The sequence below is a fragment of the Parus major genome, chromosome 1A (genome assembly GCF_001522545.3).
Source record: "Parus major isolate Abel chromosome 1A, Parus_major1.1, whole genome shotgun sequence".
NCBI classification, from domain to species: Eukaryota; Metazoa; Chordata; class Aves; order Passeriformes; family Paridae; genus Parus; species Parus major.
The window spans coordinates 43,105,996-43,123,540 of NC_031773.1; the positions used below are offsets into that span (position 1 = coordinate 43,105,996).

Sequence of the window (17,545 nt, forward strand, 5' to 3'; positions counted from 1 at the left end):
TCATTGAAAATTTATTATAACATAAATGCTGCTCTGTTTTTTTATGCTTGTAATCCACCATATTTAAAATTGGAAGAGAAGTTTGCTATCCTCTATATCCTCTTAATAAGGACTTATGTAAGTTAAATCAGCAAGATGCCTGACTACCAAGAATTGGTTACAGTGTAAATTTAAAAAAAAAAAAAAAATAAACCCACATCAGCATTGCTTATTTCCACCTGTAATTATGGAGAAATGGTTTCCCATTTTCAAGGTATATCACTTGAACTTATTTCTGTATGAAGGGAAATCTCATTAATGAGTGGACTTGCTCCAAATCATACAGATATCACCAAGAGCAGTGTCAGGTCCACTGGCTCTGCTCAAACAGGGCTCCACCCTATTACTGTGGTTGGCTTGTGTTGACATCTTTGATCGTGATCAAATTGTAGGATTGAGTCCACTCTGACAGTGAAGATCAAGAGTTTTTTCCTTTCTTTCTTTAGGAACTGGAAGCATATGTTGATTATTCAGATACAGATAATGAGTACAAAAGGGAAGATTTTTACTGCTTCTCCCAAGAAGAAAGAGAGAGGCAAGAGCGAGAGAGACAGGAATCTAAGAGGGTGTTACAAGAATTGAAATCTGTACTGGGATTCAAAGCTTCAGAAATTGAAAGACAGAAGTGGAAACAGCTACTATTCAGTGAACATGGTAAGCATTTCTTTGGAAAATTAATTCCTTCCTTAGAAAACATAGGTGTCTGTTTGCTAGGAATTTCTGAGTATGTTAGAATTCAGACAGTGCTTAGCTGTAGTAGTGTCTTTGATAGAGCTGTGTGGTCTTAGATGCCATTCCATCTCTTTATATTTTAATAATCGTTTTACTATATATTGAAATGAACTCATATAAGTGGGAATTTGGCTTTAAACAAAACACTGAGCTAAAATATTAAACACACAAAAACATTAAAACAGCAAAAAGAAAGTTTTCAGGATATAAACCTGAAAGAACTGACTTTCTTTCATGGCTTTCCAGTAAATATGAGTTTTTATCAGGGTGCATAAATAAATTACCTTTCAGAATTTAAAGAAACCAGCAGAAATTATCCCGGAAGTACAAAAGTATATAGGCTAAAGCAAAGAGCTAGACTTTGAAATATTAGAGAAATAAAATAATAAAACTGGCTTTTCTTTCCATGAGAGAGTGAATACAGAATCTGTTCTCAAAAAAACCCCCACAAATCATCTAAGAAGAAGAGCTCTTTCAAACTAGCCTTTAGTAACCCAGAGGACTGCTGGGTAGCTCCATCCACTTCACTTGAAAGCAAGAATATGAAAATTTCTCTTAACAAGACAGTTTGTCTGTTACAACTCAATTCCTCTCACTGCATGAGCTATTTGATTTACTTTCTTTAAAATTGGCAGGAGTTTGTCTTTTCCTTTTTCTTATTTTAATTTCTTCCTCTTAAAGACAGGTTAGGAAAAGCTTTGTAAAAATTTTCATGTTCTATGTTATGAAAAACAACCCTCAAGTCTGGCACCATATCCAAGGATTCTGCCTCTGAAAGTGTCTACCAGGAAAATGACCATGGATTGTAATTTTTCAGTAACTTACTAGGAACAGAAAGTAACAAAACATACCTATTGTCTCTTGACATCAACCATCAAAAATATATTTTCTGAACAATTTTCTTCATTCTATCCATTAAGCTGTAACTGTGGTAAAAGAGATCACTTGACCATTGGTACTGATTTCTCTTCTAGTTGTGTTAAAAAACCCCAAGACATCAATTTACACCGGAGTTTGCACAAGAGTAGGATTTCTGTATTATCCCTCTGGTGTTAGATATGACACCACACAACTCGTCACATAAATTTCTTCAAGTCTTCCTTTCCTAACTGTTGGAGGAAGAAGTGATCCTACCTCCAGGTCAAGTCTTGAAAGAACTAGTGAAATTCTTGCAGAAAGAGTTTCTGTCAGGAGAACTTGCCTAGGATATTTCCTTACCTAGAGCAGCTGATGCTTGTCCATATTAACATATCCTCAGGACATCCGTGGCCATAGCTGGAAGGAGTCAGCTGACTCCTGTAGTTAGCAGTAACTGTTCACCAGAAAACCTTTGTGGCTCATGTTAATTCCTTTTCTTTTCCATGTATAGTTATTTGGTTTAGGATTAGAGATAAAAGGGTGAGGAGGGAAGAAAGTATGATTTTCTCCAGCTGCATAGGACTGATCATTGATTATTTCCATCCTGTGAAAACCTGGAAAACATGAGGCCAGTTCATGAAAGTAATTAATATTGTCTCCTTTTGGCTCAGATTGTATGTGTCTAATCTGACAGACTGATATGTACACCAGAAATAACATCTTTTACTGGTTTTTAAGGAAATCCTTCAATATTTCTTCAAAAGAAACACAAGTCAGTAAATGTGACATCATGGACCTTGGCATATTATGGTTTTATTTATCCACACACAAGTCAGTCCTTAAAGAGACATGTGATCTGCACGTTCCACATTTCTGACTTGCCTTATCTTGAAGATTGAAACCCAGAAAGGTTTATATTCTTCTCTCCATTGGCCCAAGCCAGTGGATGGCCATGATACCACTTTTGCATAGTCCTCTTGAATCTTGCTTTTACAGGACAATCAAATTCCAGAAATCCTGGGTTTTTATAACTTCTGATTATTGTGGAAAAAGTTCCTGAAATATTCAAAGATTTTAATCTGTTAGTCAAGGCACCCAGCTAGCCATTCTGACTTGTCCTAACGAGGACATGAGAAAGTCAATTGGAGATGATAGGATGGATTCCAGAAGAAAAAAAATACCATCTTAGCAAAGCACTAGACTAAAGCAAGTTTTCCAATGGCCAGTACTGTGGCAATACTTCTTACAGTCTGAATAGTAGGTACTTTATTGGAGTGTAGGTAAGCTTATGTTTCTGGTCCTTGGGCCTCCTGTTGAGCCACATGGATGTGCTTTTGAGAAGGTCTGCAAAGTTTTTAGTAGCTTCATTTCCACTTGTCAAGCACTGTAAAACAACTTTCTACTGCTGCAAAATCACTTCCAGCCTTTCCCTAACCTCTCCTCTGCAAAAAAAGTTCATTCTGTCAGTAGTTGTGTTGTATCCATCTGTTTCCCCTTCTCCCACCTTGTCCATGCAACAGTTGTTACATAGCTATTTATCAGATTTGGAAAGCCATGCTCTCAAAACTGATGAATTTCACCCTGTTTATTCATTTGTCAACTCAACAAATTGGCCAGCTACCACTCTCAAGTATCTATTTATTTTTTGAGAAGTTTTGTCTTTCAAAGTATTCTTTGGAGGAAGCAGTCAAGAAATTTGTTCCCAAATGATGACTACTGTGCATATTCCTGTCTCTTCAAGCAAATGGGCAGAAATAAGTAGCAGCATATTTTTTAAGAGACAGGGAAAGAAATACTCCATAAACAACTGAGATGAGTCTGGTGCAGTGCTTCCTTTTTTCATATAAGGTTTTAAAGCAAACAGTACAATGCACATTCAATGCCAAAGTCTTTCAGCCTTTCAGTGACAATAATTATCAATGTAACAACCATAATGATGTGCCTGCCTTCAGCTAGCTAAAGTGAATATTACTGAAATAGGATGCAGTTAATAAATCCTAATACCGTAAATTTTGTTTCCCATGAAAAGTTTGTGTATTTCCCAGAGTTATTTTCATCTCTGCTTACAGGGGTAAAGTCAGAATGGAATTAGAAAGGGAAATGCAACTTGGGAATCTGCTGTTGCCGCTCTCATTTATATTCGTGCTGCTACTATAATGGAGCTACTGCAGTTTAGGGAATCTGTTACTTGGAAATGGACATTATATCGTTTTCTTAAAATGAAAGACATCTGTTCTTCAAGGAGGGATTGTACCAAGTTACACTAACCCTTAACACTGGGAGGAGAGACTTCCTGGCAAGCATCCCGTTGCTGGCAATGGGACTCGCTGCTGCTACTAACTTCAAGAGAGGCTAAATTAAACCACACTTTACTTGTGAGGACACCTGACCTGACTGTGTGGATATGTGTTGTGTTTGTATGTTGTGGTGTACGAAATCCCATACTGCCTATAAGGACTTTTTCATGTACCAGCTGCCTTTAGTGGATTAGGTAAACTGTTATTCACAAGAAGACAGTTAAATCTGTATGCAGTACAGTAGTTTTACTTGGGTTTTGCTTTAACACTGAATTCATCCTCTGTGTTTGATGCTGGCTTTAAACACCTTCAATTTTGTGCTGTCTCTTTGCGTCACAGATTTTAAGGAATAGTTACAAGTAGTGGTCACATTTCACTTCAGCTTTGTGATTAGAAAACACTTTCATTTTAAGTTTTGGTGTGGGTTGTGTTTCCGTTGCTTTGGGATTTTTTAAAGTAATTTTAGCCCTTATCTTGCATCTTTTCAGGCAAATAAATTATTTTTATATAGCAGCTCACTTTTAGTTATCATTTAATTTTTTCCCCCTTTTTAAGCTGCAGTGAAACCCTTGTCTCCTGTAGAACCATTGAAGCTACTAAATAATGTGGAATCACATATGAATTCAGATACAGAAAAGCAGGACTGCAGCCAAAGTTGTGATAAATCTGAAGAAAAAGATTCTAATCCAGAAGTGAATGCTGCTGATAAAAGCAGGACAGAATATTTGTATGAAGATCCTGAGATGGAGAAAAACAAAGACAGTACTGCAGCTAAAGATGTTTCTACAGGGGCAGAAGAAAGAATGTACTATCACTGTGAAGGGGATGCTGAAGAACTCAAACCGAGCAGTGTGGATGGAGTAGAGGCTTCACAGCCTCCCTCTAAGGATATATTACATTCAAAGATCAAGGATAGGCTGGCCCAGCTCCACATATCAACAGATTTTAACTTCACATCTGGTCTGGCTGCACAAGTTGCTGCCAGGTCTTTCACTTTTACTACAATGCAGGAAGAGACTTTTGGAGATGATGGAGAGGAGGAGGAGGAAGAAAAGACAGAGGAGAATGAAGACCTTGTGGAGAACTGTGAAAATGAAGAGAGAGGCTCTGAAAGTGAAGGAAAAGTATAAGTCTGAGCTTTTTATTAAACCAACTTTATTAAACCAACAGCAGGCAGTTTGATGGAAAAAAAAAACTAAGGTGGGGGTTGAAGCTGAAAATACTGGATGGAAAAAAGGAGACCTAAATATAATACATCGTGTTCCGTAAGACTGATACACTAAATAGGACTTCTAAGTATATTGAAATTTTGCAGGTAAGAGAAGTTTACGCTGCATCCAAAAAAGAGATGGCTGGTCCTTTTTTAAGATCCTAGTGAGGGGGGTTAGAATTTACCTTTGTGTTTTCTGTTTTATTTATTTTTATTATAGTTTCTTGTTTCTAAAAAGAAGGAAAAATGCTTTGATTTACAACAGACTCATTTTTTTTTCTCTCTGATTATTTTGTCATGGTATCAGTGTTTGTTCCAACAAAAAAAAGCCAGGACATTTCTTTTGGAAGAACCTGAACTGTTCCCTGTGATCTTGCCCCACCACTTTTGTTTCACTCCTTGTGTCTGCAGTGTGTTGGCTAAGCCACGATAGGCATTTGTGATTCTGCAACTAGTGATGTGGCACCCAGCTAAAATGAAGAATTTTAAATAAAAACTTGAAAGAGCTAGTATTTGATGTCTCCTGGGGTATGGGGCTGAAATAGTATAAAATTAATCATGCTTCATATTAAAGTTTATTTAGAATTTTATGAAGGGTTAATAAATTATTTCTATCAGTTGTATTTCATGTTAGAGAAATGTGTTGTTAGTAAATTTTAGGGAAGATTATAAGCACACCAGTAGAAAGTACTATAGACATCTAGAACCTATCTGTTGGATTGACAGAGATGAGAAGTAAACACCTATTTATTAAGCCAGCTATTAATTGTTTGTTAACCTTTTGTAAACTGAACCTTAATGTAATTGTGTGATTTGATATAATGATCAATTGTACATTTTTGCTTATGTCCTGAAGTAATTTTCTTAAAGGAAATTATCTGAGAGCTTAACAACATGCTGCATTTTGCTTGAACACCATAGTAGCTTTTCACTAATGTTCTTTCACTTTTTCTTAGATTGTGGCTTTAACCTGTGGGATTAAGAATCCATGAAAGAACTACAGTTGTGTGTTTTGTTTCTTGTAACTTAGTTAACTGATGATGAAGTCTGGATGTCTGGTATGAGGTCATGCAAATTCCTTTTTTATCTCTGGTGGTGTTACAAGGAGCAGGAAACTGATGCTCACCTCACAGAAGAGCTGCTTAATGGTTTCATTGCCCTCTCTTCCTTTTGCTCTCTGACACAAAATGAAGCAAAGCTCCCGTGTCTCTAATGACGAGAGCGTCACTTCCTTGTGTAGAATACTTGGACTCAGATACACTTCCAGGACAAAATACTGCAGCTGTTACTTAGAGTATGTAGTGGGTTTTGCAGATTCTAAAGAGTAAAGAGTTTTTTTAGATGCTGGTGGTGCAGAGCAATATCTTTCCTAAGTTGGTGTCATGGAAAGTGGGGAAGGTAACGCAGGTTAGCAGATTAGGATGGAACTCTTGATGGTATGTCAGAAAACAAGTGTTCTCTTTCAATTCCCTGGCCTGTATTATTTTGCATGAACACTGTGAAATATGTGGACTTTTTCACAGATGGTAAAGAGGTAAATATCAATTGATAGAGAAGAGAATATGACTTACAGTGTTCTTTCACTGTATAATGCCTGTCCTCTCCTTCACACACAGGTTTTGGGAAGAGAATGTTTTGCCAGTTTTCATTGACCAGTAACACTGTGTTCTGTGCCCTTTATTTTGTGTGACTGGAAGCTGAGTAGTTGATGTCTTGAGGAGGTTGTAGAAAAAACAAAATAATCAGATGCTTTTCATGGTGTATTCAGAAGATAACCCTCCTCTTAGTGGTAGAGTATATTCTTCTGTACTAAAGATTAGGCTGAGATGATGAAACACTTTTATTTTCTTTGTGGAAAGCAATTTTTTTTATCAAGTCTAGAACAGCTGCTTTGGATAGATTGTGTTTGAAGCATTGGCCATGCTTCTGAAGAAGTCTTCCTCATTCTTGACTTGAGATCCTCAAGTTCACAAAGTGCCCAGATATTTTTTTGTTCCTAGCTAATTGTTCTGACAGCATAAATGTATCTTCCATTAATATTTTTACATGAATTTGTCCACCATCATCTCATGATCTGATATTGTGTATCCCAGAAAGGGTACTCCTGACCTTTTTCTGTGGGATCCAAATCATATTTTACAGTGTGTATGGCTATGATACCAACTTGGAAATGTGATCATATTTAGGATATGAATTATCACTGTGCACACAGTTTCAGATGAAGTCAGTAGTAGCCTGAGTTGCATTGGTACTGAAATCGGTGACAGATCTCACATTTATATAAGCTGCTATCTCTTTATTCCTTTGCTTCAGTCCTTAGTGAAAATCCTGGAGAATCTACTTTGGTGGCTCACTTGGGGTCTAGTTTTATTATATGCTGATCTTGGTAATGAAACTGGCCTAAAAAAACCCATCCATCGTGAGTTGTTCATTTCTATCCAGCAGATGTGTCAACATGGGGTGTTGTGGCTGTGTTATAAACCAGTTAATGAGTCCACCTAGGTCAAAAATGCACCCTTTTTCAGGCTTTTTTGCTTTTCACTATTCTTACTGCAGCAATGCAGTAACAGCAGTTACCTACAAATGCCTGTATCAGCACATACTGTGTTGCTGGCCTGAGGCTCAGGATTGCCCACATTTACATTATTGGCAAAGATGGTGTAGTGTGAAATTACAGCCTTGACATTAGGCATGGCTATGATCAAACGATGAGTTTTTGGTGGAAGTCCTGATCCTAGTTTGAACAAAAAGATTTTCTACAAGCAGTTTAACTGATTTCCATGGTCTTACTTAATGCAGTTTTAGAAGTTGCCCATATGAGCACCTGGACTCACTTGTTTTCTTTGCCTCTCATCACCTCTGTATAAAACAGCGATTAGGTCATTTATTTTAATCTATTTAATATTCTCCCTGAAGAAAAATATTGCTAACTGTGTACAAAGCACAAAGCCTGACTTCTCTTGATTTGATAACCAGGTTCCCTCTATGTATGTCATACACTCTGTTATGATCCAGATTTCCTCATAATTATGTCATTTGAAATGACTGTATATACATGCTGTAGATTCCTTCATGAACCTGACAGACTTTTTGTCATAATTTATTACTGCCTTTAAAACAATGTTTATGAACACACCGAAGTGTGCATTAGCTCTTATGAGTTGTCTTAATATATTGAGCATGTCAAGGTCTGAATGCTGTTCTGTGTTCTTTGGCTCGTTACCCGAGATAGGGATTTTTGTGAAAACAGAACATTTGCTTCTTAGAGTTTTGTAACTTTTTGAAACATTTAGCAGGAAGTCCATACTAAATTATGGGTTGACAAAGAATATCAGCAGCCAAAATCCTTTGTGAAGAGCAGAGCTAACAATAAATGCATTTTCCCTATCCCATTTCCAATTAGCAGTTCTGTGAAGTAAAGAAACAAGTACAATTAACAAGGGTTAAATAATTTCTTCTCCATCTATACTACCTGGAAAGCATTTCAAAGACAATACTTGCTTCTTGGATTGGATTGCAGTGTAACACTACATCTTTTTATATCACTTCACTTTACAGCTGAAGATCTAGGTAAAGACTTAAATCTAGGCAAAGATCTGTGATAAGAAAGTAACTTGTCCCTTTTGTTAAGTGTATGTTTTCTTGACAGAAATTAAACGGTTGTATCATGGAAGCAAATGCAGAGAGTTACAGATACAAGAGCATCTTCCAAATACAATTAAATGTGCCTCTGTCGACTATGGGCAAGATTTGCAAATGTGAAGGCTTCTGCCATCAGTCATAGAAATGAAACCATTTTACTCCCAGCAAAGGATTGCTGGAAATCACTGAATCTTGTACTTAGATTTCTAAGTGCAAAATGGAATCTGGTAGAGTAGCAAATTTTACTGAGATTTTAGACTTTGTCCCAAGCACACCTGTCTCTGTGTGACTGTTTGTTATAATATTGGAATTTTTAATTTTTTCAGAAGTGTCAAATTTGCAACTTTCTCGTTAATTTGTTTGGTAATAAAAACCCAGTTATATGGTGGACTCTGTGGAGTTGTTTGCCCACACTGAATTTTGTGATCACGTAGGTTTATCCCTTTCTTCTTTTTTTCCTTTTTTTTTTAACAAACAAGAGGACAAGTATACTAAACTGCCCTTGTCCTTTAAACTATTTTGTGAAGGGTGGCTGTTGTGCAAATGGCTTGTTCCCAGGGCTAATTGTGTTTTAGAAATAACAGGTTTCATACTATCTCATCTGAAAAAGCAAGAGTGTGAGAATGGCACTTGGTCAGTATAAAGGGCCAGGCTGCTCCAGGATCTTGTCTGTGACAGGGACTAAGCAGATGATGGAGAAGACTATGTGTAGTGGTACTTCTCCAGGCTATTCCTCAGCAGTTTCTGGCTCAGGGGCTTCTTGACCCAGTGGTAGTGGTTGTCAGCTTAACAGGTTCCGATGGAATCCTTTTCCGTAGATTTGCTCAGACTCATATTTGGTCAAATATTCCCAGTTCCAGTGCTAGCATGTGGTCATCTTTATATTGTCATTACCATCTTGTACACACAAGAAGATTTGTCAATAAAATTTTTTGATTTTCCACTTTCCTCAGTCCTTCTGCAGAGGTCATGTTTTTCTGCCTTTGGTTTGCCTTCCTTAGAAATCTCTCCATTTTTGGATGTATAATGACCAAAGTGTGTTGCAGTGCTCCAGACTAACCTCAGGAGTGCAGAGTACAGAGTAATAATTACCTCCCATAAAACACCAAACCATTCAAATATATTTGAGTCCATATAGAAAGAAAAATCTTTTCATATCTTTCAACTCTAGCCAATAGCATGGCAAATGAAAATATTTGGTCTGATGGAGGAGAAATATTTATTCAGTGTCAGCAGGATTTGGCTGGACAAAGTTTTTCTTAGTTAACAAAACAAAAAGTTGTTAAAACAGAATTATCTCCCAACAGCTGCCACCTGGTCTAATACAAACTAAAGATGCCAAACACTTGTTTAAATTTCAGCTTGACTTTTTAGAGCATTTTGGGCTCTGATGAATAAGCATGTACTGCAAAATACGTTATCACACAAGAAATATAGCAGTGGATATATGGATATCAGAGATCAAACTGAAGGCCTCTGTGGTTAATTTTTAAAATGCATGGTGGTGTGCTTTATTAATTTTCTCATTATATTTAATTCCCTCCTACATATGTGTTTATTTTGCCACCTTGGATTTTAAAGGCTAAAAAATGCATTTGATTTCTTTGACTTGGAAATTTGTGGAGAAATCAGATAAGAGGTAGTGGTAGTGTGTGATAAGACACAGTCACAGCTAGGGGTGAAATCTACCTCCCATGAACTTGGCTTTATAGATGGATAAAGTAATCTGGGTTGAGCTACAGCTGGATATGAAGCTGTTCTTATTGTGCTGCCTTCCCTTTCACACTGCCATGGCTCAGGTTATTGGCAGCTTATCAGAACACAGGGTGAGCGCAATGTTAGTCCATGTTACACTTTCTGAATTGAACACAGGATTCTGAAAAAGTGACTACAATTTAGTAGACAAGGAAAAAGTTTCTCTGTTACGAAGTGGCTTATTGTAAAAGGGTTGAATGGGACCAAAACTCGAACACTTTCATGTGATCAGCGTATTTTGACCCTTGTACCTTCTCAGCTTTAACTCTTAAAGGCCTCATGGGCAGTTTGCTTTAGGGGATGCATTTCTGTGACAGCTTAAGTAACTTCATGGCCATGAAATCCCAGTCCCTCATCTAGACTGGCTTTTGTAACCACTCAGTATTTAGGATATGGATAGATAGGACTGGAAGTGCATCAGTGCTTTAACTTGCAGTTGGCTTCCTCAGTCCTAGTGAGGATGATACCACTCATTATTTTCCTTACTCATTGTGATTCCTTTTGTTGATGTTGCTATTCTTGAGGCCTAGGCTGCCCAAGACCATTTGCATCTTATTCCCCAATGTTTCTAGGAACTGTTTATGATACTGCCAGTAAAACTGAAATTACTGTGCCTGGTTTTTTTCTACTTCCTTTTTTCACCCTTCTGGACCCTCTGACACCCATGGTCCTCTCCCTTTACTTTTTACTTTAGTACTCTTAAGAGGTTCAGGTTTTAAAATAACACACAAAATCTTTTTACATGTATTTGTAACATGAATAACTAGATTTAGAGTTGTGTACTGACTTTTTCACTTGAGAACTGAAACAGCAGGCCAGCACCATAATGGGGAGCATACAGTCAAAACAGAAATAATAATCTATAGCAGCTCAAATTTATACCGCACTCTTGGTGTATAATGGCTCTTATAAATAATTGTGACTTACTGAAAAACTTTTTAAGTTGCATTTTAAAAATAACTGCAACTCTAGTACAAGGTCCCAAAATAAGTGTTATTAGTTGGCTTGATCTGTGCTCAAATCTTAATATTTAAAGATTGCTTCCTGACCTTCTCCAGCTGCATGGATGAGAACTGAAAAAAATCTCAGATTTCCAAAAGAGAGAGAGACCAATCCTTTCTGTTACTTTGTGCTATTAAGGAAAGGTCCATTCCTAAATAAACAAAAAGAGAAACGTCAGTGCTTAATATCTTCAGTAGCCATTACTGACAGAGAATCATGCATTTGATCTCAACAGAAGCACCATAAATGTGGACTATTTATAATGTTTGGTATCTGTGTTTCAATAATAATAATAATAATAACAGGCTTTAACTGTACTATGGGATAAAAGCCAGAAATCTACAAACTGTCCTGTAGATCTTTCATCCAAAGGCACAGCTGGTGAAATTTAAACAAGTTCGTGTTGGCTGTTCCTGCACTGCTCGCTATGACATTGTAGTCCAAGTTTTTCATGTCCCAGTGTGGGTGTTCACGGGTGGTCTGCAGGCACCTGTGTGCTTGAGTTGCACAAAGCTTGCAGTGATCACAGAACAGTGCTGAGTGAAACCTAAATAGGAACAGGATGTTTCACAAGTATTTTGGGTTTATTGTCTGTCTTCCTCTATTGCAGCATCCATGTCATATACAATTCCACTCGTGAACTTTTGCCTTCCTGCCTTTCCTTTTCATAGGCCCCAGTTGGGGAGGGTTTTATAGTTTGTTTCTCACCTACAGGGCTATCTGTAATGCACCAGGTAAGTTGTCCCCAAAAGAAACCTAAACATTGGTGGCCAAACTGCAAAAGATAGGGCCTGGGCTGAAGAAGCTCTTCTGGTTTGACCACTTCTTCAAAGTGTTCTCCTGAGGTGGGTGACCACTGGAGTGCTGAGCTAGATGTGACGACTGCAGGTGTCTTTCAAAGCTCCAGTTTTTACTAGGTCTGTCCTTTACTCTGATTGTCTCTCTCTTCCCTCTTAGCTGCCTTCAGCTCTCTCCAGTATTTTGTTGCCAGCTGCTGAGGAATTTGGCCACTATTTTCCTTCAGTTCAGAGGCCTTTGTCTAAACTTTATGAAATTATAGGCTAGAGGGAACCCATGCCAAGGTGCTGCTGTGCATTCTCAGTCATAAACTTCTAAACAGAAAGGTTCTTAGGGCTGGTGCAATGTCTGTCCTGACATTCCTTCCAGGAAGCTTTGACCTACATTTCAACCTGGCCTCCTATTTCTTCCTGGCCTTCAGAACATTCACTCCCAGGAATTGCCTTCCCTCTTTAATAATTATAAGATGGTAATGGCTTCTCAGCAAGACTGACCCTCAAACACGTGTTCCTCATTACATGAGCCTTATTTGTTCTTTTCTACAGGAGGGTGGCACAGTCGTGGCTGAGCTGCCTTCCTCTAAACAAGCTTGCTGCTTTCAGCAGTAGAGGCTGAACATGTACTCTCCAGCTGCTGTGCCAATGTGCTTTGGCTCCACAGCTGCCTGACCTTAAGCTTAGGAAGCTGGGATCTAGCAGTTGTGCTTAAACCTTTCCCACTGGTAAAGAGCATGTGTTTTCAGAATACAAGTATTACTAAGTCTCCATGAACTGAACAATTTTGACTTTTTATTGAGGAGCATAAACAAATTATGTCATAATTTAAGGGGTTTGAATAAGCTTTATAAATATATATGTATCTATATATATATACACATACACTCACACAGACCCCTTATGATGTTGATGTGTATTGCTGGGTATCCCACTGCAAGGTTTGTCTGGCAAAGAGGTTGAATTTTTCTCATATCAAAGTACCCAGTTATTTACTTGAAAGGTAAACAGAAACTTAATTCCTGCTATCCAAAGGCAAAAGAATTGTATTCTACCAAGCAATCTATGTGGAAGTATTTGAAACCTGATTTTACATCTTTTATTAGAAGAGCTGTTTCGCTTCGTTTTCACTTATCCAGGCTTTGCATCTGAGCTGCTTTGAGTGCCTGTATGCCCATTTGCCCTGTCTTAAACATGTAAACAAATACATGTTCCTTAACATCTCCTGCCTGCTAAGTCTTAGCATTTCCCAAAACAGGGTCTAAAGGCAGCATAGATTGCCAAGGAACCACAGGGAAGGGAAAGAAAATAATCTTGATAAGCTGCTGCTTAATTGGCTAATAAATGAGAGCTAAAATGTTAGAGGAAATGTTCAAAAGAACAAACTGCAGCAAGAGACTTCTGGCAGGGCTACAGAGAGAAATCACATGATACATTCTGAATTTTGCAGACACTGGGAAGGATCCACAATTTCTTGTCCATGTGGAGACAGGAAACGCTCACCAGACCGGTAGTCTTCAGCAGCTTTTTTAAAAAAGCCTCTATTTTATCTGCGTTTCATTTCCACAGAAATACTCGGTGCTGCCGTCTCAATCGGTGTGTAATCAATCCCTGCATCTCTTCCTTTAAGTTCTGTGTGAAGTCAGCCTCCTTCCTTCCACTGCAATGAAAACTTGTGTGCTTTGGCTCTGTGGAGTCTCCCCTGCACCCGCCCTGCCAGCTGCTGATGCTGCTTTAAACACTGTTCATTTGAGGAGCTTTAGATCCGCAGGTCCTTAAAGCAGGTGTGAAGCCTGGGGGCTGGCTGTGCTAGGGCTCCAAGATCTCAAGTTCTGGGTTGCATGTAGGCAGTAACAGGAAGACATTCTTGGATGCTGACCCTGTGTTGTGTTAGGGTTTCCTGCCTGTGATACTTTTACAATTTATTTTGTTTCTCTTTTTTGTACTTTCATTTACCTCCATTCTTTTTCCCATGGATATGAATCAGGACCTGAAGTGTTTTTTACATATTTAATTGTGTACATCACCAGGGTTATTTTTAAGTAATTTTAAAATTTGTGCCTGGGCTTCTCTAGTTTCAGAAGTAGTTTTCTCAACTGTAATGTAGTTTTCTCAACTATAATGCTAACCACTTTTAAAGTCTTTTTGGTTGCTATTATTTCTTCAGCATCTGTAACAAAATTCTGCCTTACTAATGCCTGTATCATTTTTTCTCTTTATCCTGTATCCCTGACAGTTGCCTAGGTGGAGTGGATGTGGCTTATCTAACCTCCAATTAGTAATGATTAAATGGAATAGAGAATGCTTATACAGGGATGCAAAAATGCTGTATGAGCACTTTGCTTGATTTTTAATACAGAATTTTAGTTATAATTCCACTTTCATCCTGAAGATTAAATTAACTTTAAGCAATCCTGGCAATAGTTTCTGCAGTATTTTTTTGCTGACTCCTTGGTACAAGCACTTTAGTAATGAGCACTGGTTACTATTTTCTGAATAAGTGGTTACTGAAGAAAGAATGTTTTTCTGTGTGTCATATGCTTCTCATTGTACCTTCCCATGATCCTTCAGAGACCTCTGTGCTGTGGCAGCTGTTGGCAAAACCCCTTTTAGCATCACCTAAATGCCTGTGTAGGTGGGGCTTTAGGAAGAAAATAATGTGTCAGTTGAGGATACTGGTAGCAGGTAGATCTTTAATCCAGAAACAGGGTTTAGGTGCTCTGCAGTAGATATATTCTACTATATTCTATAGTCTCCTAAGAGACAGCCTTCCTTTGTAGGCTTCAAAAGTGACAAAAGAGTGGCAACAGGGCAGAGTGGCTCCTTTTATTTGGAGCTTTTTGGTTCCCTCTTAATGCTTAGACTTTTGTGTCAGAACTTACCAAAGGCTGTGTTCTACTGCTGGTATGAGCAGCACCAGGAGGCGACGTGCACCTCTTCCTGTAAACATTCCCTGATCTGGTTTTAGGGTCAACAGCTATTGACCACTCTTCTCACTTAGGTATGACCCACTCTCACCTAATTCACATCCCCAGGAAGGCAAGCTTAAAAAGTTACTGGGAAGAAGGGAAATAATTTGATCATGAAAGGTAAGAGGTGAGGGAGGAGTATTTTTTCTTATCTTTTGAATTTTGCTGCCAAATTGATGCATAATTCATTGTGCAAAAGTTCTTGCTTACTGTTCGCTGTTTTCAGGTTTGTGTGGTTTTTTTCATATTGAATACTGAACAGATCCAATTGCTGCTGTTAGAAGGAGATGTCTGTCTACCAAAAAGGAATCCAAAATGTTTTCCTTTACTTGGAGACTTCTTGAATGCTAAATTGCCTGTGTGTATACTTCATTATGTACCATATGCAAATATCCTTCAGGAATTGATACCACACTTCAGTCAGTATTTTCTATGTTAGAACTGTATGTTTCCTATACTGCCAAGAATGTATATATATCTATGAAGACTTAAGATTGTATCTTTTTGAGCAAGCCTCTTTCTTCAACCACCTGAAACTTTCTTCCTGTTTCTCAAATTTTCTGCTAATTTATTAGACTCTTGTGTTATATTGTGTACTTTTTGTATCAGTTGTATTGCTGTATTTCTTCTTTCTCTCATTAAAACCTGTTCTTCTCATCCTTCTACTGTGCCGCTTCATATTCAAAGTACTCACACCATACCAAGTAACCTGAATCTAGTGTAGTGGGTCAGCGTGAAGTGGATCCAAACCAGTCTTAAAAAGCCAGTCATTCAGACTACTGTTTAATTGTTCCACTGATCCCAACATGTAATCAGCTGTATTGTATTAAGCTTAATTTTGGAGCATAGTCTGTACTTTTATAATATAGTAAAGAAGAAACCTGGAATGGACTCTTCAAGGTATAAACAAATGGACAAGACACAAAAAACGTACTGAATGATGAAGCCCGTAAGTCTTACAGATGGTTGGTTCTGCTTACATTCACTAAGGTATTGGTGGGCTTCCTAAAGGAAGCAAATTTTGAGGAGAGATTTGTAAGAGGATTCCAAGGGCTATTTTTTCCTAAAAGTGTGGCCATCAACCAAAGTAAGTCAGTTATCTGTGCCATCTCCATGCGTAATTCATCACACAGTAAATGAAGGGTACTATTCCTGTACCACAGGTAAATGAAGGGGAAAAAATATAAATGCAGATTAGGACCTGTTTTCTTACTTCCATTAAGAAACAGCTGATTTACAAACAAGAAAATGCTGTCTCACAAGAAATCACTCCATGAACAGATAGAGAAATGACAGTGCTTTTTTTAATCCTCCCAGTGAAAAGCAAGATCTTCAGTTTTTCACTGGTGCTAATTCCTTTTTAGGAGTGCAGTATCTTCCCTAACCTGGAACTCTCAACAGGATCTCTTCCCCACAGAATGGTGTACAGCAGGAACGAGTTCGAAGGTCCTGTATAGTGGACCCAAGGTATTGAAAGAAAGGAAGTGAACAGAACATGCATATACACCTGTGTGTTGAGTGTCTGGCAAATTTTGAGGCTAGGAGATCAGCTGGAAAGATGGGAAAGTACCGGAAGCTTCTGCTCTTGGAAACTTGAGGATGAAGTTAATCTCATCTTCAGCAGCATCTTTATAATTATGGTAGAGTATGTGGAAATTGCTGTGTCACCTAGCCTTGGTTTTCACACAGCCTCTTCAACACCCTCTCCTTCATTAGAACTATTCCTGTACCACAGTTGCACATGAAAGAACCCCATGGAATGTCCAGTCCATTTAAGGATTCCTTGTCATGGTGTTGTGGTAGCAAGGAGCAGAAGCACACAGAATAATCATGCTGGTTCTGACCACACCTGACATGGGTTATACGTAGGTGTAGAGTAGGCAAATGCCTTTCTGTGCAACTGCATACATTTGCTATTTGCTTCTAAAGTTGCATTTAAGGATGATGCCACAGTAGAAAATATTAAGGAAAATTCTAGTATAGAAAACCAGCGCAGGGAATTTCACAGGCCAGTGTAGTTTATGGAATCACTCTCAGAAGTGTTTGCAAAAACACCCAGCCTAAAGCTGATCCGTCCAGACCTCAATCAAGAGCACTTGACTTGGAGAGAAAGCATGGTAGGCTAGTAATTAACATGTTTGAAAATGCTATTGTTAATTATCTGTTATATTTAATCCCTGACTTCTCTACCACTCCAGTAATTGTTTTGTGTGCACAAGAAGTGACAAGCTTCCTTCAGAGATGAATGGA

General features: G+C 38.1%; 1 protein-coding gene across 5 annotated transcripts in view; it reads left to right on the forward strand.

The window, feature by feature from the left end:
* Positions 1-15,957, forward strand: part of VEZT (vezatin, adherens junctions transmembrane protein) — a 48,505-nt gene extending 32,548 nt beyond the window's left edge. For 3 of the 5 annotated variants that reach the window (XM_015627877.3, XM_033514232.1, XM_033514233.1), the window contains exons 11-12: positions 486-693; positions 4,482-15,957. In XM_015627877.3, the coding sequence (XP_015483363.1) occupies positions 486-693; positions 4,482-5,056 (783 nt within the window). In that variant the 3' untranslated portion in view covers positions 5,057-15,957. Of the gene's footprint in view, positions 1-485; positions 694-3,698; positions 4,440-4,481 lie in introns of those variants that run through there. The other 2 variants (XM_033514234.1, XM_033514235.1) reach the window with 1 other exon arrangement.
* The last annotated feature ends 1,588 nt before the right edge of the window (positions 15,958-17,545 follow it).